The sequence below is a fragment of the Petaurus breviceps genome, unplaced genomic scaffold (assembly GCF_028583685.1).
Source record: "Petaurus breviceps papuanus isolate PSGF00001 unplaced genomic scaffold, PetGlider_PUasm1.0 112, whole genome shotgun sequence".
In the NCBI taxonomy this organism is placed as follows: Eukaryota; Metazoa; Chordata; class Mammalia; order Diprotodontia; family Petauridae; genus Petaurus; species Petaurus breviceps.
Window position 1 is genome coordinate 3,653,919 of NW_027185601.1, and position 25,490 is coordinate 3,679,408.

Here is a 25,490-nt window from a genome sequence, read left to right on the forward strand (position 1 = left end):
CCCGTTCCCCCAATACACACACAGAATCTCTCTATTCAAAATTTAGGCTGATTATCAGAATTGCTGGTGCTCTTTTTTCCTAAGTACCTCATACGTAACTATCTCATTTATTTTCTGTTCTCTATATATTCTCTATGTACATACAGACATGCACATACATGTTCGCTGAGACTACCCATCTCCTAGGATATAAGCACGAAAACAAGGATTATTTAATTTTTTTATCTTTATACATCCCCAGTGCCTGGAACCTAGTAGATACTTAATAATTGCTTGTTAATTGATTTCATCTACATGTCCTTCACTCAAATTCAGCTTGTTTTTTTTTTTTTTTGCTGGATCAGGATCTACCTCCTTATGTCCTAAGTGAAGGTTCCCCAGAATTCTGGGTTTCCTCCTTTCTCTATGTGGTCATCTCATCTATCCATCCCTGTGGGCTCATTTGTTGCTTAAGTAGAGGCAACTTGTGAGTCTTTGGAACCAGCCTTAATCTCCTGCCTGAGCTCCAGTTTTGCACCTCCAAGCACTTGTGAATATTCACATGTAAATATCCTGACAAAACCTCCAGTTCGCATGCAAAACTAAACTCGTCTTTATCCCCAAAGCTTACCCCATCTTTCTAGTCATTTAGGTGTACTTCCTCAGAGTTATCTATGATTTTTCCTTCTTTCTCATTCCTTATGTATATAAGCACTGTCAAATCATCTTTCTCCTTTCCATTCACATGGCCATCAGCTTAATTCAGAAACTGTTGCCTAAATTATGGTAAATGTCTCCAGAAAGCCCTGGAGCTATCATATGAATTCAAATCCTGAGTCAAACTACTTTGTCACCAGTGTGACTTTGAGCTAGTCACTGAATCTTTCTGGGTCTTAGTTCCTCATTTGTAAAATCAGGCATTAGAATAGATTGACTCTATTGTAAAGTTCTTTCCAGCCCTAAATCTGTGAGACTAATTAATCTCCACCTTAGATCTCTCCCCTTTCTAGTTCATCCTCCACAGGACTGCCAATATAATCTTCATAAATCATCGATCCTACCTTATCATTTCCCTGCCAAAAACCTTCTTTGACTCCTTACTGCGTCTAGAATAAGATACGAACTCTTTAAGTTTGATATTTAAGATTCTTTACAATCTGAAACCAACCTACCCATCTTTCCATCCTCCCTTAGCATACTCCTCAGCAGAGTAAATACCAGCCAAAGTAGACTAAGCTAGTCCCTGAATTTTGCATGATTCCCATCTCTGCACACTCATAAAAGCCATAGTCTGATTTCTTTTTTAAACTTTTTTTAAGTAAGCATTTTTCTTTCTCCTTCTTCTCTACCTCACAAGTGAAAAGAAGGAAAAAGAAAAAACCCCTATAAGTAAATTTGTCATGCCATTTGGATTTCTACATTGACCATGTTAAAAAAAAACCTGTCACATTTTATACCATGAGTCCATTACCTCTATTTTAGGAGGTAGAAAATATGTTTGATCATTGGTTATTGCATCAATTAGGGTTGTTAAGTATTTTTCAGTTGTTTTTCTTGTTGTTGTTTCTGTTACATACATTTTTCTTTTGCTTCTGCTCCCATGAGATTGCATCTGTTCGTACATGTATTCACTGGTTCCTCTGAAACTCCTTTTTGTTATATTTGTATGCTGTTATATGTTCACTTCTTCAGTTGATGAACATCCCTTTAATTTCCAGTTCATTGCTAAAACATGAAGAGCTCCTATAAATACTTTTGTACATAAGGGTCTTTTTCTTCTCTATTTGATTACTTTGTGGAAGAGATCTTGTAGTGGCATGACTAGTTCAAAGGGTTTGGTGTAATGACTTAGGAATAGTTCCCAGTTGCTTTCCAGAATGATTGTGGCAATTGACAGTTTCAACGACAGTACATTAATGTGCCTGATTTCCTGCAGTTTTCTCAATTATCATTTTTCTTATTTTTGCCAATTTGAAGCTACTTCCATTTTCCTGACCATTTCTAAATTTCAAATTCGTTATCTTATATTACCCTCTTTCCTAACTATGTATATCCTCCCATTTACCAGCCCCTACCCCCTTTTGATTTGATAGCACTTTCTTCCTTCTCAAATATTTATGGAATGCTTTGATTGCTTTTGATTTCTCTATTCTCTACCTTGTATTTTACTCATCCGTGTACAGGTTGCATCCTCTCTATAAGACACACTCATGCCCAAGTGGAATATATGCTTCATGACATCATGAACCTTTTTGTCTTTATTTCCCCAGTACTTTGCATGAGTAGAGGATAGTGAATAGGGGAAGTCCCCAAAGTTGGTTGAGGAGAGAAATTATATGAATCTGTCTATGCCTGAGGAAGTTAAGCATTTTGTAAGCATTAAAGTACCCTATATCTGTGTTGTTGTTAGAGCAGAATGGAACAGAGATATGAGAGCAGAGGTAGAAGGATATGGTTGGTTTGTTATAATAATCCATGGAAGTGGTAATGTGCTGCATCCTGGGGTTAAGGTAGAGGGAATAGAAAGGAGACTGAGAATACAAGTTGTTACTGCTCTTCCTTAATTAGCACTGTTGCCTACCATGTACTTTACCAGCCAAACTGAACTAGTCACTAAATTCCATACATAGCCTGTACTCTGCAATTCCCATGTATTTCGTATACACTACTTCCTTTTCCCAAAATTATATCTTGCCATGGGGCTTTGAAGGCCCCAGGTTACCATTTTGTAGTGGAAGTGAAAGAAAAAAGACATAAACTTCTCTGCAGTGAACAAGTCCTCACCTAACCTGCTGATCTGCATAGGTGCAACCATCCCTAGGTTACCACCTTTACTTGCACAGCTATTTTAGTGTTTGGACTCTCTTCTGTACCACCAGTGTGGCTCCTATGCCCAACTGTCTTCTATACCTTTTTTTTAGAAAAAGAAGTGTTGGGTAGGGAATCATGTTCTTAACCCAGGGTTTTATATGATATAAGGATTTTGTGAGAAAAGTTCTTTGTTACCACATTTTCCCTTTGAAATACTAAATTTTTGTATATATACACACGGTATTTTTGCTAACCATTTGTTAAAAAATAGGTTTGATTTCCTCAGTTTTGTTCCACAGTTTACCCCAAATTCCTTTTATCAGAAGGAAAAAGAATATAGTGACAGAAGTACTACATATGGAGACAAAAGGATCTGGCTCTAAATCCCAGGTCTTCCATTCATTAGCTTTGTGACCTCAAATCATTTAACATCCCTGGGCTTTATTTAGTTTCTTTGCTACATGACTGGACAGGACGAGATCACCTCTTAGGTGTCTTGCAACTCCAAATGTAAGATCCTAGAACCTCACCATTACCAAGTTAGGAGGTTGATGCCATTACTGTTGTGGCAAAATTAAAGAAACCAATTCAGCATTGCTTTGTCATTGAACTAAGATCAGAGAAATCCAGACATTTTCAGTTAATGGTTTAACAGCATTTTATAGTTCAAGTTCCATAAGTGGTACCAAAGATTATTTGAGTTTGAAGAAGTAGTTATGGAAAAATAAAAGTGAGGAAGAAGTTGAAAATAAAAAAAGACAGTGATGGCATGAAGAAGAGATAGGAGAAGTAAATATAGGAAGTCAGTAATTTGGAATACAATAGATCTACTTCAAGTGAACTATTAATGGAAAGCATGTCATTGTGTATTGATTATTGGTTTGTAATCAACTGTATAACTTTTTTAAACTGAATGTTCATCTTAAATTAAGGGCTTCTTCCTTTTGAGTTACATATCTTTGTCACATAATTTTGTACTTTTATTATTTTCTTACTGCTTTGTATATGTGTTCATCTTGTAGTGCCTGGCTCTGCACCACTGATTAGTGATTAATGTAATTTTCAGTCTTCTTTGAAGTATTATTTATGTCACTTTCTCAGAAATTGACTCTTTATCATACGGATAACTTTAAGTGCTCTTTTTCACTCATTTCTTTTGAAAGGTATTTATGACAGAACTTCACTTCCCCTAAAATAGCAGTCCTAATTTTTAAGTATCATAGAAGAATTTGTGGAGTTACAAATATTTCGATTTTGTATATGCTTCCATTTTTTAAAAGTAGGTTTCCGATATATGAGTGATCAGGTTTTTGTTAATACATTTTGCTTCCAGATCATCTTTTTTTTTAAATGCTTTATTAACTTCTGATTTACATCATTTGTTTCCGCCAGATTTTGAGTTACAAATTTTCTCCCCGTTTATCCCCTACCCATCTCCCCAAAACAGCAGTCCCACAGGATATCCCCACCTCCAATCTGCTCTCTCCCATATTTTCTCCCATACCCGTTTCTACTTTTCCAGTGGATCTCTATGCCTCAGTGCCTGTATATCTTATTTCTTAATTACATGTAAGATGGTATTAATAATAGTATGTATATATATATTTGAATATTTGATTTTAAAACTTTCAATTCCAGATTCATTCCCTTCCCCCCCTGCCAACCACCCCCACTAGGGAGACAAGCAGTTCAGTATAGGTTGTATATGTGCAGCTAATGCAAAACAATAACATAGTAGGTATATTGTAAAAGACTGACTATATTTCCCTCCCTCCTATCCCACCTCCCACTTGTTCTATTCTCTACTTTGATCCTGTCCCTTTTCAAAAGTGGGTGCTTCCAACTTCCCTCCCCCCCAGCCTGCCCTCCTTTCCATCATCCCCCCTCTCATCCCCTTCCCCCCCCATTCTCCTGGAGGGTGAGATCCCCTATTTAGTGTGTATTTCCCTCCCTCCTCAAGCCAGATTCAATAGGAATAAGGTTGACCCATTCCCTTTTGCCTTCCTATTCTTCCCCTCCATTGTAACCATTTTCCCTTGCCTCTTCTGTGTGATAGTTTGCCCCAATCTGTCTCTCCCCATCTGCTCTCATTATATTCCTCTCACCTCTTAATTTCACCTTTTAAGTATCATCCCTTCCTGTTAAATTGGTCCTGTGCCCTCTATCTATGTATACCTGTAAACATATATACACACATTCACATATGTATTCATATGCCCGCATACCCTCATATAAAGATATATATATATATTTCTAATCCCTTCAACTACTGAGAAAAGTTTCATAAGTTACAATTATTGTTTTTCCATGTAGGAATGTTAATAGTTCAACTTTGATAAGTTCCTTATGATTTCTTTTCCCTGTTTACCTTCTCATGCTTCTCTTGCTTCTTGTATCTGAATGTCAAATTTTCTATTCAACTCTGGTTTTTTCAGCAAGAATGCTTGAAAGTCCTGTATTCCACTGAATGACCATATTTTCCCCTGAAACATGATACTCAGTTTTGCTGGGTGGTAACTCTTGGTTTTAATCCCAGCTCCCTTGACCTCCGGAATATCACATTCCAAGCCCTTCGATCCCTCAGTGTAGAAGCTGCCAGATCCTGGGTTATCCTGATTGTGTTTCCACAATATTCACATTGTTTCTTCCTGGCTGCTTGTAATATTCTCTCCTTAATCTGGGAATTCCGGAACCTGGCTATAATATTCCTAGGAGTTTTCTTCTTGGGATCTTTTTCAGGAGGTGATCGGTGGATTCTTTCAACCTCTATTTTGCCCTCTGGTTCTAAAACATCAGGGCAGTTTTCTTTGAGAACTTCCTGGAGGATGCTTTCTAGGTTCTTTCTTTGGTCATGGCTTTCAGGTAGTCCAATAATTTTTAAATTATCTCTCCTGGATCTATTTTCCAGGTCAGTGGTTTTTCCCATGAGATATTTCACATTGCCTTCTATTCTTTCATTTGTTTGGATCTGTTTAACAGCATCTTGATTTCTCATAAAGTCATTAGCTTCCATTTCCTCCAATCTAATTCTGAAGCAATGATTCTCCTCAGTGAGCTTTTGAGATTCTTTTTCCATCTGGCAAATTCGACTTTTTAAGGCATTCTTCTCCTCATTGCCTTTTTGAGCCTCCTTTGCCATTTGAGTCAGTCTGTTTTTTAAGGTGTTATTTTCTTCAGTCAGGCTGTTGACTCTCATTTCATAATTTTCTTGCATTGTGTTCTCATTTCTCTTCCCAATTTTTCCTCCACTTCTCTTATCTGCTTCTTAAGGTCCTCTATGGCCTGTAACCAGCTTGTATTTTCCTTTGAAACTTTTGGTGCAGGAGTTCTGACTTCACTGTTTTCCTCCTGTTCCATGCCTTGCTCCTTCTTATCCCCAAAATAGGAGTGTAATGTTGGAATCTTCTGTCTGCTTTGTTTCCTTTGCCTGCTCATTTTGCCACTCAATTATTTGACTTTTGGGCTTTTTGTCACAGTAGGACTCTGCCACCAGACAGGGGAGTTTTCGTCCCAAACACTGGGGTTTTCTCAGCTGCCGGAGGTATTAGATGGGTGCTCTCTCTGAGGTCTCCACACGCTCTGGCAAGCTGGACACACACCCCAGGACCTCCACCCTAGACTGCAATCCAGATCCAAGTAGGTTAAAGCAAGAGCGATTACCCCTCAGACTGGTGCTTGGTCCCCCTACACTCTGCAGGCCAAGAGCTGAAGCCACCACATGGCGCTGGCTGGCTGTGCTGGCGTCTCAGTGGTTTCTTGCCCCGGGGGCAAAAGCCAGGCACTCCCACTTACTGGGTCCCAAAGTCCAGACTGCACTGGCCTCTCACCTTGTCCTTCGCATCTATGTATTGATAAATCTGGAAACTGCCCCAGCTGCTGCTAGATCTGGAGTCCCTCTGGCCAGCGGCTGGTCAGGCCCGCCCTGGGGCTAAAGCCTCGGTGTGGGGCTGGGCTCAGCTCCCAGAGCGCTGCGCTGGATTCCTGCCAGCCTGCCAGGCTGTCCTCAGTGGGAGATTAGCTTCTCTGTGTCATTTTGTGGGCTCTGCAGCTCCAAAGTTTGTTTAGAGTCCCCTTTTTACATGGATTGGGGAAGGTGGAAGCCGGAGCCGCAGGAAGGTCGTGCTTCTACTTCGCCATCTTGGCTCCGCCCCCTCTTCATCCATCTTTATTTTCTAATACAGTCATCCTGTGACATTTATGTTTCATAATTATCTGTTTTGGTTATTGTAGATGTACCTATGTAAAGAAAAATAAATATTTAGTAAGTCATAAATACCATATATCATTTATCTGTTTTATCATTTACTACCATAAGCATACATATGTAAATTTACTACAAACAGTTTAACTTTGTTAAAAGTTTCAGTATACTAAAGAACTACCAGCTATACAGTCTCTGGGAATTCCTCTTTTCTCTCTACCATCCAGAGTCAGTCATATGATTTTCTCCTACTATGATGACTACCTTCAGCTTTTCGTAGGAGAAGGAAGTCTATGTGAAACAGTTCCTTCAACTACACCTGTGAGAGACTAATCTCGACCATAAAAACTACAACTTTTTCATGAGTTCATTGTGTTATTTTACTTTTGTTATGTGCTAAATAAATATCATCAGAATTATTTTTTTAAAAGAGTTTGTTTTAGAGCCTAGTGTTAACTGCAGGTTTTTCATATTTGCAGAGGTTGTGCCCCCTTAACCCCTATGAATGTCAAGAGATGACTGTGTATTTTCCCCCTCTGCTTAAAAAAAAATGACAGAGAATTTTAAAAAGCAGCTTTAGAAAGATCCTTAATATATCAGTCAAGTCTTAATGCCTATATGTAATAGTCCATACCTATAGTCCTTCACTTGCAAAGAAAGGAGCAAGAGATGTATTTTCTCAGCTCTTCTCTAGGGGTCAATTTAGGTCACAGCTGTGGAACATTTAGTTTGAACTTTTTTGTGTGTGTAAGAGCATAGTTTTAAAATACTCTTTTTTAGCAGAACATATAAAGAAATAATAGTTTTTCTTGGGGAATATACCCCAAATACCAAGACCTAGTATTCTTCATGATTATTGTAAAATAACAATGATAAATGATCTTTTCTGTAGGTAAATGTTCCAGTTGTACATACTAGGAAGTTTGGAGAATTTTAAGGTTGTTTGGGCCCTTCTCACAAAATGTTATTCTTGTTGCCTATGGCCTGCCTGCTTTCCACAAGTAGAGCCAGTGGTACAGAATTTGGGTAGAAGCTAATGGGGCAGTGAAGTCTTATACATGAGGAAAGTTAAAGAATATTTTCTTTAGGGATAGTAGAATGCAGCTTAAATGGTGAATTATATAAATTAGTAGTTAAAAGATGAGATAAGTTTGTGAATGTAATCAGGTATTTTCATTATGAAACCCTTTTTTTTAAAGATTCAAATTATATTTCAGCAAAGAAAAGAAATTCCCTTTTTAGTACAACGAACCTGATAGAGGATTGACAGAAAAATATTGCATTTTGCTGAATGTTTCTAGAAATAATTATCTTTTTCTTCTAGATTTGGGACGCATGTATAATCTTGTATCTCGAATTCAAGATGGTCTTGGAGAATTGAAAAAACTTTTAGAAACGCATATTCATAATCAGGGTCTAGCTGCGATTGAAAAATGTGGAGAAGCTGCTTTAAATGTAAGTAGTGTTTAAGAGAATTTGGCAAAGTATAATTGTACACAGTGAATAATTTCAGTGTTTCCATTGGTTAATTTCAGCTGGAACTTTGATGAGGAACATATTTAATTTTATTTTTCATATGAGAAATCCCTTGGTTATAATTTTGTAATAGTTTGCATGTTTTTATACTATTTCTGCCAAGTCCTAGGTAAAATATTTTTATTATTACCATTTATATGACTTAGTGATTTTTAGTTTTAGCCCTTGTTTACTATTTCCATCTTGAGCCTTTAAACCAGAAGAAAGCAGGCTTCATTACATACAGGAAAACAAGGAATACCCTGAAGACCTTTTGGCGTTATGCTGCTAACCACCCATAAGCCATAATTTTAAAACTTTGATCTGATTATTTATTGTGTAAGGAATAGTTGTCTCATATAAGGCTATTTCTGGAAACAGTTAAAAGATATCTTCAGAGAGAATAAAATGACATTTCATTGACCAAATAAGAATTGGTGGTGTTTTGAAGTTGTCTAGATGTATTTTTTACTTAGGGAAAGGTTTTATGTTGTCCCACATCCTTGAAATTTGTAGTATGTCTTTAGTCATTCATGTTTGAAGATGAAGAAAGAGAACTGAGAGAGTAGTGTCATGAAAATCTAGAAAGAATCAGTATCACATACTGCAGAAAAGTCAACATTTATAAAGGTGGAGAAAGAACCATGACATAGAGCAGTTAAAGATATCATTGATCATTTGAGAGAGTAGTTTCATTTAAGTGATAAAATTAGACAGGTTGCAGGAGGTTGAGAAATGATTGGGAGGAGAAGTAAAAGTAACTTTTCTAGGATTTTAACTATGAAATCAGAGGGAAGATACAGGCCTGTGGGAAAAGTTCATTGTTTTTTCTACTTTATTATGATTGCCTCTTTGCTTTGTAGCTATCTACAGACTGCTTTATATATGTGAATACTGAATATTGTTGCCTGACTGATGTAGACATTGAGCCTTAAAACTGAAATTCACTTCTTTGTTGGAAATTCGAACTGTCAGAATATGCTTACTAAGTAAAATAATTTGTCTTTTAAATAAACCTACCAGAAGATCTCTCTTGTTGGCTCAGAGAGGCAAAAATAAAGGAAGGCATTCTCATTTATTCATGTGTAGCAGAAACATTTATAGTGTATAATTTTGAAAGACATCTCCTAATAACCCTTTTTATATGTGACCTATTCAGTTACCCCAGCTTTCAGTGAATGGGATACAAAGATTGAGGTTAACTGTTTTAAAAAATTAACTATGACATAAAATTTTTTTTTTTCTAAAGCCAGTTGATATAGTTAGAATTATTTTTATTTTAGTATTGTGAATTTGGGCTAGGGGACTTCTAGACTTGTGATATCATTGATTTCAGGAACACCTAGTGAGTTAGTTTATTCTACCAATGCATATCAGCAGCTCTTCTACAGCTAAGTAAGTATTAGAGAGGTGTCTTGGGCCCTGAGAGATTGTGGCTTGTCCAGAGTCCTATAGCCATTATTTCTTAGAGGTCTGTCAGTAAGTATTTAAGTGCCTACTTAATTATTTATGGTGCTGTGTTAGGCATTGGGGTTACAAAATAAGGCAAAAGGCAGTCCATGCCCTCTTTTGGAGACCAAATAAGAAATGATAATCTTAATAGCTAATCTAGATGTATTGTATACTTAAAGAAAAGATCTTGTCTAATATGGGAGAAAATATATAAAATAAACTGAAGTGAGGTCAGGAAGGGCAGCAGTTATGTGGAGAAATTAGGGCACCCTGCCCAAGGGAATGATGAATTGCTGTAGCCAGTGCAAATTGATGTGCTATCTGTCTTGGGCATCCTATTCAAATAAAGGATCTCTTTGGTGTTGACTCTCTCTAGTCAGAGGGAGAGAGGGGTTCTGGGGAGGTGTGTGTTTCTGAATGGGATATAGGGTGATCTAGAAAGATGAGTTTCTGGAGACAGCGTTGAAATTGAGGTCACTAGATAAGTGAGAAATAAGTTTCTTCCCTGGACCCCTTCTTAAATAGAGCATCTGGAAAGTGTGCTTGAACCCAAGTCTTCCTGACTCTGAAGTCTGTCTTGTGTCCCCTGTGCTGTATGGCCCTATTTTTAATTAGCCTCTTGACACTGATTATTCCAGTGAAGAATTTATATTACTACAAAATTTTATTTTTTGTATTTTTTTTCTCCTGGAATAGAATGACTTTTTTCTGTTCTTAATGGGAATGGGTTTTCTTATTATCTCCTTTCCCTTTTGAAAAGAATTTCAGTAGTATTAGGAAATTTTCATCCACAGATTAGTTCCCTTTCTTGATATTCTATATTTCTCCGACTCTTTTTTTGGATGATGATTGCATCAAATATGAACTTTAGTTTCACAGTCTTTTGGAATATGTAATTTTTATTACAACAAAAATTAGACATCTGTAATAGACATTAATTTTATCATCGTGCATTGTAAAGATAAGGGGAAATAGTCCTTTTTTTCCTTACATTCAGTGAAATCTCACTAATTTGGAATGATGATGGAGAAGTTATATTTGAATTTGCAAGCAATCCAAACTGCAGGATATAGAGAGGTGACTTTCTATTAATATTGTACTAATATTTAATGAACTTTTGCTTATAAAGTTCTGCAGTAATAAATAAGGAATTGTTTTTGTAAGTTAAGAAGGTCTTACTGCAAAGTACTTATTTGACTGACTTGACACTATATATTAAGCAACTAAGATATATGTTGTCTTTTTGACAGCATAAAAAGTAATATTGAAGGAAAGTATTACTTTAGAAAATTAATTGCTTTCTAGCATTTTAAGTAGTAGAACTTTAGGCATCTGCTATATGCTAGACCCTAGGATTCACAAAGACAAAATTGAATCTCCTCTTCTTTCAAGGTGTTTCCTTCCTACAGGAGGAGATGACTACCAATGAAAGCTCTCATGTAGGGGGTGACCTTTGAAATGAGCTTTGAAGGAAGCTAGAGAGGTGGTAAGAGATTGCATTCCAAATATTGGGGGTGGTCTGTGTTAAGAAACAGGAATGTCGGGGCGGCCAGGTAGCACAGCGAGTAAGAGCACCAGCCCCAGTGTCGGGATGACCTGGGGATCGAATCCAGGCTCAGATACTTAACACCACACCCAGAAATAACTGGCCGTGTAACCTTGAGCAAGTTACTTAACCCCAATTGCTTTAAAAAAATAATAATAAAATAAAAAGAAACAGGAAGCCGCATGTGAGAAACTGGAGAGAACCTGGGTTCAAATCTTACCCAAATGACCCTTAATACCTATCAATGTGGAGCAGCCAGGTGGCTCAGTGAGTAAGAGCACCGGCTTCAGTGTCGGGATGACCTGGATCAAATCCGGGCTCCGATACTCAGCACCACACCCAGAAATAATAACTGGCTGTGTAACCTTGAGCAAGTTGCTTAAAAAAAAAAATACCTATCAATGTGATCATGAGCAAACTCTTTGAACTTTGGTTTTTAGTATATTTTTTAATATGACAATAAATAATAAAGAGGATATGTAGTACTTTGCAAACTCTAATGCATTATGAAAGCGACAGCTGTCATAATAATTATTATGATTATCTTGATTAGGAAATTAGGTTATCTTGATTAGAAACTTTCACTAGTGATAGAAAAGAACATTACATTGTATTTCCAGATTGCTACATATTCTGAATTAAAGAAATTCCAAATATCTAAGATGTTCTTACTTGTATAAAATGCTAAACGTGAAAATCTTTTCCTGCATTCTGTATCTTCCTCCAAGACTGACAATAATTGAAATTGATAACTAGTTGATAAGTGATTCAGGGAGATGTGAAATTTATCTTAATATTTATTAAGAACTATATTATGTAAACTGCTACTTAATGAAATGCTTTCCAACAGGGAAACAGTCCTTAAAAATGTCATGGTTTTTGGTGGAACTATATCTTCTCGCCTTCACTTCATTCTTCATTCAGCCATCTTAAGATGTTTGTTTAGTCAATTTCAGAAGCGGGACTTCTGATTTGTCCACATTTCCCCAGTGTTCCAAACCATTTCGAAAAGTCAGATTCAGCAGTATCTCACAATCTGACCAACTCAGCAGTTTTGAGTTCACCTTTACTATATCTCTTTCCCCTTTCATGCCTGTTCTGTCATAAAATCCCATATATTTCTTGTGTAAGACCACTGACTAACTTCCTGCATGAAGTAAGTTGATAGAAGCTATGACCAATGGTAAAATCATCGAACGCAGCAGCACTTGTTTAGTTGACAGATAGTGTGGCTTTGATGACAGCAAATCATACCAGGGTTAATCTAGAATAGTTATTTGTAGATTAACAGGTAAATATAGGAATAACTAATTGAACTTTAAAAAAAAAAAACTTTAGCAAGTTTGTAATGGGGGGAAAAAACAGAAGGGAGGGGGGAGGAGGAGTATTTTGTTAGTACCAGGAAAGAAAAGATAGGGCAGATACTGTCAAATACTAGGAAAGAAAAGAAAAGATAGGGCAGATAATGTGAAAAAATGGAGAGATGAGGGGCAGGGGAGTCACTTGAGGATCAGCTCCGGGCCTAGTTTGATTTTAATCAACAAGCATTTATTATTTAACATTTTTATAAATTATTTAAAAGAGGGTATACATACTGAAATTGTCAAATTTTCAAATAGATAAAAAATCTTGTAGATAAGTAAATACCTAAGTGACTGGTATACTTTATAGAAAGAATGTATGAAGTTATATCAGTGAAGACAACGGTAAGTAAGCTATGTTGTGGCAAGAATGTGATTTGTGATGCATTCAGGAAAAGTACTAGTGTTTCCTCATTGAAATTAGAACATAGAACAATATCTGTAGCCTCATTTCATTGACTCTCAATTGATTCAGGGGATGGGGATTGGTAGCCAATGGTGAGAGAAACAAAAGCATAGATAGAATGAATATATTGTTAAAGCTGATAGTTTTTAAGAAGTAAATACCTTTGATAGTAAACGTTTGGCAAACTATTTAAAAACAAAGCAAAAAAACTTGCCAAAGACTGGTATTGGTTAATCAATCAGTAAAATATATATTAAATGCCCACTGTGAGGGCATTGGAAACGTACAAATGGCAAAAAATGGTTCCTGATCTCAAGGAGCTCGCAATCTAATGCTATAAACCCATGTTAGAAAAATAACTATCTAAGCTATGCTTAAAAAACAATGATCTTTAAAATGTTGCCTTGTCCTTATGTTCAGTTATAGTTAATCAGTCTAGATTGTACCCTGTTTCCTCTTTCCCTAGGCCCCCATTCTTAATGTCATCATCCTTTTCTGAAATTAACTTCATCTCCCACCTTACTGAGAACACTAAGATTATTAGGAACTCTCTGCTTCTTTCCCTCAGCATACCTATTTTCTTGCCTTTCTCTCCCTATCTCAAAGGAAGATGGAGACTTTCAGAAAAAAGGTATTCATGGGGCCTGCAAGGTGGCCCAGTGAATAGAGCTCCGGCCCTGGAATCAGGTGAACCTGAGTTCAAATCTGGCCTCAGACACTTGACACTTAACTAGCTGTGTGACCTTGGGCAAGTCACTTAACCCCAATTGTCTTGCTCCCAAAAAAAAGATATTGACATCTTATGTTTGTATACCATGAACATTTCCAAATGTATTCCCATCCACCTTACTGTTATTAAGAAAATCAGTTAGGCAAAATCAGCTGATACTATGACTATCTGCATATACAACATTCTGATTCCTTTGTTCCCCACCTTTGCTTGTGAAAAGGAGTTGAATTTTAAGAGTTAATCTTTCTTTATTCCCAAGGCTGACACCGTTACATCCTTGATATCATCTGTTCCTGTGTTTCTTAGAATTCATTTACTCTTCTCTAGCATCTGCAACCTCTCCTTTTAGACTCTCCTACCTTATAAGTACAAATCTTGCTTACCTTGAAAAGAACTTATTTGACACCTAGCTGTTACTTTTTTCCCACCCTCCTTTCACCGCCAAACAAGCTATTCGAGAGTGGTTACTGTCTTCATATCCCCATTGGTCATTCTCTCATCTCCCTGAAATCTTTGATACACCCCATCTTTCTGCTAAAACTAATTATTTAAAAGTTGCCAAATGACTGGTAGAACACCAAAGTCAGTGTCCTTTTTTTCAATCCCTATCTTGTACAACCTTTGTTACACCACACTAGCATCTCCTTCCTTCCTGAAATTAAATGAAAAGGCACTAGCTTTTCCTCCTACCTTGTCTTTGACTACTCTCTCTTCCTAATTTTTCTCATTCAAATTATGTTCCCCAAAGTTCTCTTTTTTTTCCCCCTTATATTATGACCCTGGGAGAATGCACACATTTTCAATAGGTTTCAAAACCCTTCATTCTTAGGGGGCAGCTAGGTGGCACCGTGAATAGACCCCCGGCATCAGACCCCCTGGAGTCAGAAGGACCTGAGCTCAAATCCAGCCTCAGACACTTAACACAAAAACTAGCCATGTGACCTTGGGCAAGTCACTTAACCCCACTTGCCCTCCAAAAAGCAAAAAGAAAAAACCCTTCATTCTTAAAGTAGTAGTCTTGTGTTTTCTGTTTCCTGCAGGCATTTCTAGTGGAATTGTTTACCAGCAACTGCTTATTGCATTTTGTGATCTTTGTATATTCTCCCAGTTTACCACAAAACCTCCAGCATGCAGTTCCTCCTCTAGACACATTGCCAATAGGTTCATATTTTTAAAGCATCACTGTGCATATGTTGTGGCCCTTTTTCAAAACTTTGAATGGCCTTCTCTTCCATGTAGCATAAAGACCAGGCTTCTTAATTGGATGATAGTCCAACCTCTGCCTACTATCCCAACTTTATCTCCCACTACTCCCTTTAGAAAACCTCCTCTCCCCCCCAAGTGGTCAGCTCATTGCCTGATCATAGGCATATTCCTACCTACTACCTTTTCTCATAGTGGTCCCTGTATTGTGTACCATAGGAAGTGTTCAGTAAAGTTTGCTTACTATATTGGTTATTGGTTAACATTAGGATGTCATATCTCTTGGTCCAACCTGTCTTTTACCTTTGCTTCCCACTGTTCAGTTCAGTGCAACAGACCTTTATCGGGTTCCTACTATGTGAAAGGCAGTGTGCTTAAGTAAGGCTCTGGAGATGAAAAAAGAAAACAAAACAAAACATGAAACAACCCACAGCTCTCAGGGAGTGTGCATTTTACAGGGTAAAAATAAAAATAGCTGCATGAGCAGCTATGTGGCACAGTGAACAGAGTGCCAGGCCTGTAATCAAGAGAACTCATCTTCCTAAGTTCAAATCTGGCCTCAAACACTTAGTAGCTGGGTGACCCTGGTCAAGTCACTTCACCTTGTTTGCCTCCATTTCCTCATCTGTAAAATAAGCTGGAGAAGGAAATGGCAAACCACTGTAGTATCTTTGCCAAGAAAACTCCAGATGGGGTCACGAAGAATTGGATGTGACTGAAAACCAGCTACAAGAAGGGTGCAGAATGTACAAACATATATTACATGGAAAATTGAAGAAGGAGAGAGTCCTGGGGCTGGAGGGGGAAATCAGGAAGGATGTTTTTGGACATGCCAGAGCCTCAAGCGAACACTTGAAGGAATTCAAAGTTTCTGAAAGTCAGGGACAGGGAGTCTGTGTTAAATATGTAAAGGATGATGGCCCATGGGAATGAATGCTCAGAGGTAGAATGTAGAACACTTCAGTTCAGGAACAGCTAATAGTATTCTTTGGCTGGAATATAGAGTTTGTGAAGGGTAGTAGTATGAAATCAGAGTAAAGGAGAGGTCGGCTGGACTCAGATTGTCAAGGACTAAGTTCCTGGCCGAAAAGTTTGTGTTTTATCTTACGGGCAGTACAAAGCAACGAGAGTTCTTTCCCCTTTCTTAGATTTAGGAAGTTCATTTTACTGTCTCAGTATAGTGTGGATTGAAGAAGGGACAAACTGGGTACAAGGGCAATCAGCTAAGAAGCTATTTTAATAGTCTAGACAAAAGGTGATTTAGGACTCAGACTAGATTAGTAACTGTGTGAGTGTCAAAGAGACAGTTAAGTGATATTTTAGATATTGCATCATATCCAGCCAGGCAGCAGTGATATATATTCATCTTGTATAGACATCTGAGGCTGTGGTTGTGTTATTGACTCATCCGGTTTTCTGTGCTACTGTTCTTCCTCCATTATTACTACTCCCGATGGTCTTGTTTGCTTAAACTCTTTGATGATCTGAGGTGTGAGTAGACAGCTTTATCCTTGCCCTTTTCTTTCTAGTATAAAAACTTTTTTGATGAGGTTTCCAAAACTCCAGGAAAATACTTTGTTTCCAACTCTTGTTAGAACTATTCTATCCATAGTTGGGAGCTTGTCCTCCCAATGTTGTAATCCTCGGTTTAGAAATCCAGAATATATTGGTTCATTCATCCATAGTATCATAGACTAGATGACCTTAAAGGTCATCTAGTAAAGCTCTTCTGTTTTACAGATATGGAAACTGAGACCTGGGGACTTGAAGTGAATTCTCTCCACTCACCCAGGCCAGCTGATCAGTGATCAAGCCAGAGTCCAAGCTTTGAGTCTTTGATTCTGAATGGCAGCATGTTTTACTCTACCATTCTCCTTCCCATTTTCTCTGACCTATCTTAATTGGTCATTCATTTCCCATATCTTCCTTTCTTTTTTGCAGCCTTTGAATTTGATAAGTAGAAGGTGTAAAAATACAAGCTGTAAACCAGAGGTCCTCAGTTTGTTGCCCAAGAGGTCAGAATCCTTAGCAGTCCCATCTAGGTTCCCTCTGGTAATATCATTTATGCCTGCATAAATATCCGGAAATGAATTAGTAGTCATGACCACAAAGTTTACCAAGTCTAGGGATTTTCGCCATAACACCTAGATATATGTTATAGGAAGATAGCCAGCTTTACTGTTTTTAACTTCCTGTCAATAAATAGCATTCTCAGTACCCTTAAGCAAGGAGTCACCAACCACTGCTACCCTTCTTGGATTACTTAACTGGAATGATCATTTCATCTGGTCTTAATGGACAGCTTTAATTGCATGATTCCTCTATTCAAAAATCTCCAGTAATTTCTTATTGGCCCAAAAGGTAAAATAAATGCCTAATCTGTCATTAAAGGTCTTCCACAATCTGATTTTGATCTATCTTTGCAGGCTTATCTTTAATGTATTATATTTCAGTCAAACTGGTCTAGTGGATGCTCTTACCCTGACATCTCACATCTCCATGTCTTGACTCTTACTTTTGCTATGCTCAGAATAGCCTTCCTCCTTTTGAAGTTTCTCTAAAAAAAAGTTTCCCTTTTCCTCTCTCCCCCCAAAGAAAAAAGCTAAAATTAATTCTCCATGCTCAAGATGTCTCATATCACTTTTCTTGGACATTTCCCTGACACTTATTATCTTTTGTATCATACATGGTTGTATATTTAAACTCCTTAAGGACAAGATCAATGTCATATGTATTTTTATAGTTACAGTGCCTTACACATAGTAGATGCTTAATAAGTGAATTAAATTGTCTAAATCACATTGACCAGTTTAACTCCTTGGATAAGGTCCTCTTGTGTATTTGAAGAGCTCAGAAACTAGCATAAAGAAAAACCTATAATTAAATAGTAGCTTAGTTCATACTCAAATAGCAGGCGATCAAAATTTTTTCATAGTTGACTTCGATACATACTATTTTTGAGGCAGTAAATGTGGCTTCCTATTTATTTTTTCTTATATTAATGTTAAAAATTAATTTTATTCCCTGAGCATACACAAACTGGCATTGGAGGGAGGCACCTCAGAAACATGCTGGGTGACAGGGGGAAGCCAGACTAGGATTAAAAATTTGTTACAGGTAACTGACAAAATGGATTATCTGCATGCAGATAAATTGATTTGACTATATTGCTCCACAGTCTGTTGTATATTTGTTTTTCTGGAATTTGTGCTTTTACATGTTGTGTGTATGTTACAGTTAAAGACTGAATTCTGATATCCTTTTTAAAAAAGAATAGCAACTTAAAATGAAACATGATGCAGTTTTCACTGTTTTTCCAAATAATTGCATGACAAAATAAATGTTTTTACATATGTATACATGTATTTATATATACACATAGTTTCATAGTTGTGAAATTATTTCTCCATGTTCAAGATGTATATCTATGTCTACTCATTTGGTTGATCATATATTCCATCCTGTCTCCCCACCTCACCCCCAACCTTTCAAAAGTATCAACTATGAAAAGGTAGGCTCTGCGTTTTTTACTGGCTTTTTTTTTTTGGAGAGGGGAAGGTTGGGGTTAAGTGACTTGTCCAAGGTCACATGGCTAGTTTTTGTGTCAAGTGTCTGAAGCCGGATTTGAGCTCAGGTCCTCCTGACTCCAGGGCCGGTGCTCTATTCACTGCGCCACCTAGCCGCCCCTTTTACTGACTTTTTAACATTCTACCATGACTCATGCAGTTTTTTTGCATAGTAGATACTCTTTTTAATGCTGGTGACAGACTTACCCCAGCAAACTCTTTCTCAACAAATTGGCATCTTGGGTAAGCCCTCGAATGGCATTCTTCTTTTAAGTGTCCCGTGAATGGCAAGTTGCCTTGGTCTCCTAATGGCCATTCTAGACCATGGTCAATTCTTTGGTCTTTTCCAAGTTCCCCACTATGTCATCATTCCAGATTACAGGCTCTCTAGTGTAACATATTCTGTTTTGGCTCATGTCATTGCATTTGGAATAGCTCGCTTCCCATCTGTGTTGGTATCCCCAGTTGATAGTATGCATACAGATATATATTTTTTAGTATTTCCTGAGGAGAGGAATTAGACTATAACATGATTTAAGTTTATAACCAATGCCTGGGAATTATATCTAAGTGAAGTTTATATGAAGTGAATTATTCAAAATTATATTACATGCTAAATTTGACTTATGCGTTTAAGAAATGGAAAGGGACTTTTAAAGTATTTAGTGTGGTATATCTTTATCTTTAATGTTTGTGAAATGTTTTTAGACTTTTCCTTTTGATTTAAGAAAAGTATAATTGTGTGGAATAAGATTACCTCCATATACTGACTTCCTAGCTGAAATCCTACCTTCTACAGGAAGTCTTTCCCCAACCCCATTCTAGCACTATCTATTAATTATTTATTATTTATCCTGTATGCTGTGTATATATGTTTGTTTATTATTGCCATATTTTGTCACCTCCTGCCCCACATTAGATTGTGAGCTCCTTGAGGGCAGAAACTGTCTTTTGCCTCTTTTTTTTTGTGGTCCCCAGTGCTTAGCATAGTGCCTGGTACATAGTAAGTGCTGATTGTTGAAAGTTTTATTTAAACATTATTGTTGAATTTCTAATTAGAAAAAATAGAGTGTGTTTATGTACCATGAACTTTTAAATGAGCCTCTGTTACTTTAATAAACCAAATGAGCTGCATATCATTGCCTCCAGTACCTTTGTAGGTCTTTCCTATCTTCATAAGACCCTTTCCACCTGTCAGCTTACCTTACTTTTAGGAGTAATTATAATGAGCATTATGCTCACTAACTTAATTACCTTTACATACATTGTACACCAGAGGGTGCTCTTTTAATATTTTATTAATCCTCTGTAATCTTATCTTACCTTATGTTACCTACTTATTGGCCAATTCACTGACACTTTCTACAGTCCTCACTGTCCCCATATTTTATAATGCTGAGACTGAGGTACTAATGAGTTGTCAATGTGGAAATGTCTAGTAGGCAGCTGATGATACAAGGCAGATAAACGGACAAGACAAGAGACAGAGATTTAGGTGTCATCGGTGTATAAATGATAAGTTGAAACCACTTTAAAATGGTTGAATTTCTTATGGAAGAGCATGTTTAGGGAAAAAAACAGGAAAGCTGAATCTTGGGGTAGTAAAGGAAATCATGAAAAAAACCAAAACCAAACATGAGATCAGTCTGAGGGAGGAGTGCAAAAATAGTATACTGCCAGGGCAGTAGAAAAGTGAAATTCAAGGAGGAGTATCAAAAGACACCTAAATCTCTGTCTCTTGTCTTGTCCGTTTATCTGCCTTGTATCATCAGCTGCCTACTAGACATTTCCACATTGACAACTCATTAGTACCTCAGTCTCAGCATTATAAAATTGAATTCACTTTTTTCCCCACACTACCTCCTCAAGTTTATTTCCGTCTCCCAAGTTTATTTAGCTAGACCCCAGATCTTGTCAGGTTTTTCTCTTGAAATATGTCATTGTTCTGGTGGTGCCACCTTAAGCCAAAATGTCATTCTGTGCTTATTTTTAAAATTCCTAAGTAATTGCAAACTTTTCTCTCAAGTAGTACATCCTCTATCACTCTTCTGCAGGTCTTTATCTTTAGCTGCTTGCAAAATATTTCTACTTAGATGGCCTACCAGCATTTGAAACTCAGAATGTCCAATACTGAATTCATCATTTACCATCCATAATCTGACCTTTCTTCTAATTTGCTTCTTTCTGTAGATACCATCATCCTCCCAGATACACAGATTCAGAATGTGAATCATCTTTTCCTTTTTACTCTACCTGTCACAGTATCTCTCATTTACCCTTTCTTCTCTATTCAAACTTGGCACCACCCTAATTGGTCCTTATTCTTTCCCCCATTTCCTGTCACTCCCCTTTTCAGTTCATCCTTTATCCATCTATTGAAGTAGTCAGAACTGTACATTAGGAAGATCATCCTTCTCTAACTCAGAATCCCTTAGTAGTTCTTCATAGTGAGTCTTTAAAGGCCTTCCTTTTAAGTCCAAGCTGAAATCCTACCTTCTACAGGAAGTCTTTCCCCAACCCGCACTATCTTTCTATTATTATTTCTTATTTATCCTGTATATGGCCACTGTGTATGTAGGTTTGTTTATTATTGCCATATTTTGTCTCCTCCTGCCCCCATTATGTTGTGAGCTCCTTGAGGGCAGAAACTGCCTTTTGCCTCTTTTTTGTCTGTCCCCTCTCATAAAATAAGTCCATCTTTTGTTTCTCATGACTTTGCAACACAGAAACCTCTTGTCAAAATCATCCTTTTTACTATCACATGAATATAGCATGTTTGTTCCTATACCCATGTCTTGCTCCTTAACTAATCAGATATCTCCATTTTTCCTCCAGCTGGTTCTGCTCATTCTTAAAAGGCTTGCTCCTCTGGGAAGTCTTTCCTGACTACTTCAGTTACCATTGAACTTCTCTAGCCCTCAGTTTATTTCACTTAGCTCTGCTAGAATAATCAAGTCCTTTGGTGACAAGTTTGTGTTTGGTCTTTTTTTCAAACCGTGAGATAATCAGAATCTAGTTACTCAGTGGATAATTTTTTTAATAGGATCTTCCTATTTCAAATACTGTGACTTCCCAGTATATTTGTTCTTAACATTAGACTTTGGGTTTTAAGTGAGGTGAAAATGACATTTAATACATGGTAATTACCTTCCTACCCCTCTTCAAGTGTTTAACTTCAAGAAAAGACTAGAGGTTTTTTCTGATCTCATTTCTCAGTTGTCCTCCAAAAGGTAATATGAATTGAACGATGAATGTATTAGAGCTAATATGTTAAAATAACTGAATAACTTTACCAGGCAGTAACTACCTTCCCTTGTTTTTCCCTCTCTTAAGGACCCCAAAATGTATGTACAGACAGTGTTGGATGTTCATAAGAAATACAATGCACTAGTAATGTCAGCATTCAACAATGATGCTGGCTTTGTGGCTGCACTTGATAAAGTAAGTATGTTTATGTTATAACTGACATATTCTTTTAATGTTGAATTTTCTTAAACTGTGTTTTGTATGATTCACAGGCTTGTGGTCGCTTTATAAACAACAATGCAGTAACCAAAATGGCTCAGTCATCAAGTAAATCTCCCGAGTTGTTGGCCCGATACTGTGATTCCTTGTTGAAGAAAAGGTACTAGATGCCTTAACATTTTTAAAATAGTGGAGAAAGAATCTTGGCCTGATATTTGTGGGGGGTTTTGTGTGCTGTCGGTATAAAGTAAAAACAGGACTTGTGGGATTGTCTGAAAGACCATTGTTCCCATAAAAATTCTGTGAACTGAAGTATGATAATCAGCATTTATATTTCATATACCCATCTTTAGTCGTTATCCTGAGTTCTAATCCCACATCTCCACATACTATTAGAAATTTCAAACCGGATGTTCCACATGCATCTCACATTGAACTTGTCAAAAACAGGATTCCGTAACTGTAACCCCAAACACTCCCTTCTTCTGTCAAGGGGCCCATTGTTGTCCAGTCCTTCAGGCTCACTCCCAGGTGTCCTTTTAAACTCCTCACTCTCACCTTCTATATCCAGTCGTTTGCCAAATCTTACACATCTTAAAATGTATTTTTATGTTACTGTCTTAGATCTCACCCAGATTCTCTGCAGCAAAGCAGTTTTTTATTCCTCCCTTACTGATTCCCAATCTCACACTCATCAAAAGCTATTAAAACCTTCTCTTCCCTACACAAGCCTCCAATGCCTTCTTCTACCCCTTTCTTAGCTCTAAGGACTTTGCTTCCTTCTTTCTGAGAAAACTGAGTCTGTTCAACCTGAGCTCCCTTTTCTCCCATTCCTTACATCTCAAAACCTCTTCACATCTTCCTTTCTTTCTTTCTTCCACCAGTGTCTGATGGCCTAGGCCAGGCTCCTCTACATGTGAACTGTCCTATGTTCTCCAGTCCTCATCTCCCTTGAATCTTTAACCTCCTCCTTATACACTGGTTCCTTCCCCATTGCCTTCAAATGTACCCAAACCTCCTCCATTCTTAAAAACTCTTTGCTGTCAAGCTATCGTCCTGTACTTCCCTTGCTTTTCTCAAACTCCTTGAAAAAGCTGTTTATATTTACCTCCTCCATTTCTGTATTTAATCTTGAACCCTTTGCAAACTGGCTTCCAACTTCATCTCTCAGCTGATGCTGTTCTCTCCAGAGCTGCTGCATCTGATTATCTTTTTTCATTCTTCATCCCTCTTGAGCATTTTGTTGCATTTGACACTACTGACTGTGCTCTCCTTGATACTCTCATTGGGCTGTTGTGATTCATCTCCTTCCTTTGTTCTCTTACTTGTTTAACTGCTCCTTGTCCATCTCCTTTGTAGGTTCATCATCAGTGTCAGTACCTGTTAATTACCGGTTTTTCACAAGGTTCTGTCATAGGCCTTCCCTTCTTCCTCTATACACTATTTCTTGGTAACCTTATTAGTTAACTCTAATGGATTTAACTATAATCTCTAGTTCTATATATTTAGTCCCAGTCTCTCCCCTAGAATCCAGCCTCTCATCATTAATTGCCTATTGGACTTTCTAAACTGGATATTCCAGAGACATCTCAAAATCATCACACACAACTGAATTGTCTTTCCCTCTCAAGGCCTCTCTTCTTCCACATTTTCCTATTTTGTTACAGGCACTGTACCACCATCCTTTTTGACACCTAGATTGGTAACTACAGCATTATCCTTCACTCTACATTCTCTATCACCCCACATATTGAGTCATTTGCCATATCTTGCCATTTTTACCTTCATATCTCTGATATTGAATCCCATCTGTCCTCTCCAACAGCTATCACCCTAGTTCATATTATTTCTTGCCTAGAGATTATTGCTTTCTAAGTGGTTTCAGAATGATCTTTAAAGCAGAACTAGCACATAGCTAGAAGGAAAAAAAATCACTTGGTTATTAAACAAACGTTTACCTTTATATTACTCAAATGATCATTTGTATCAGTATAATTTCCTGGTGGTTTATTATTCTGAATTGTTTATTTTGCAGTCTTTGCAAACTGCTGCTTCTTTCTTTGTATTTTTTCTTAGCTTTATTATATTATTATTTTGTAAGACTATTTATATTTAATTTATGGTGGCATTACAGCCAGAGTTTTGTGCCTTTTTTAATTTATTTCAGCTCCAAGAACCCAGAGGAAGCAGAGCTAGAAGATACACTTAATCAAGTGGTAAGGTGCTTAATAAAGAGGACTCTTAGTCTCAATTACTGACTTTAGTCACGTACTTTTGTTATGGGGTATAATTAAAATGAGAAGGTAATCAGAAATGAGCCAACTCAATGTGATTTGGGAAATTGGTTCTAAAATGTAGTTCCAAAGATTATATGGGTTGATTTTTTTTTTAAGTGTTTCACAATATTGAAATTATGGCCTTTTAACTCTTAAAGCAGTGGACCATGATTTTAGCCCAACAAATATAGAAATGTATCTTAAATGACTCCTAATATTTGTTTTGACAGATGGTTGTTTTCAAGTACATTGAGGATAAAGATGTATTTCAGAAATTCTACGCTAAAATGTTGGCAAAAAGACTTGTGCACCAGAACAGTGCAAGTGATGATGCTGAGGCCAGCATGATCTCTAAACTGAAGGTTAGTTTAAACTTTCTGTACTGAACTTCATCTTTTATTAAAGATGTTAATACCTGGAGTGAAACTAGCTAAGCAAGTAACTATAGATTACAGGAACTTGTAAAGTCTTAGAATTGCATAGGGGTAGGTTCACTGTCATCATGTCTCCTCTACCCCAGAACCTTGCAGGGTTCCCCATTTGCCTCCAGGGTAGCGCTCACAGTCCCTCACTTGGTATTCAAGACCTTCTCTAACCAGGTTCTCCAGGGGGTAACTTGTTTGTTCCAGCAAAGTTGGTCTGCTCAGTATTCCCTGAATATACTTTTTCACGTTCTGTCCCCCACTTTTTTTATGCTCTCCTTGCCTTTCTGTGTCCTTCCAAGGGCATTCTCCTACATCTATACTTGAGCTAGTGCTGCTTCACTCCACTTCATAAAACCACCTTTGCTACCATCCCACGCAAACCACCTATAGTCCCTAAATGTTCTGTGATCCATTTTTTAAAAAATTCTTTTAATGATGCATTTTAGAGAAATAATTCTAATTCATCTCAAAAAAATATATGCACTTAGCAATATTATAGCCCAGGAAATAATCTAGAAGTCATTGTGATAATCTAGAAATCATTTCCAAAAGGT

At 37.3% G+C, this 25,490-nt stretch overlaps 1 protein-coding gene across 3 annotated transcripts in view; it reads left to right on the forward strand.

The window, feature by feature from the left end:
- LOC138157152 (cullin-1) overlaps positions 1–25,490 on the forward strand; it is a 116,656-nt gene that overhangs the window by 76,944 nt on the left and 14,222 nt on the right. For all 3 annotated transcript variants that reach the window (XM_069082663.1, XM_069082657.1, XM_069082670.1), the window contains exons 9-13: positions 8,316–8,446; positions 22,104–22,211; positions 22,289–22,395; positions 24,403–24,451; positions 24,742–24,873. In XM_069082663.1, the coding sequence (XP_068938764.1) occupies positions 8,316–8,446; positions 22,104–22,211; positions 22,289–22,395; positions 24,403–24,451; positions 24,742–24,873 (527 nt within the window). The remainder of the gene's footprint in view (positions 1–8,315; positions 8,447–22,103; positions 22,212–22,288; positions 22,396–24,402; positions 24,452–24,741; positions 24,874–25,490) is intronic.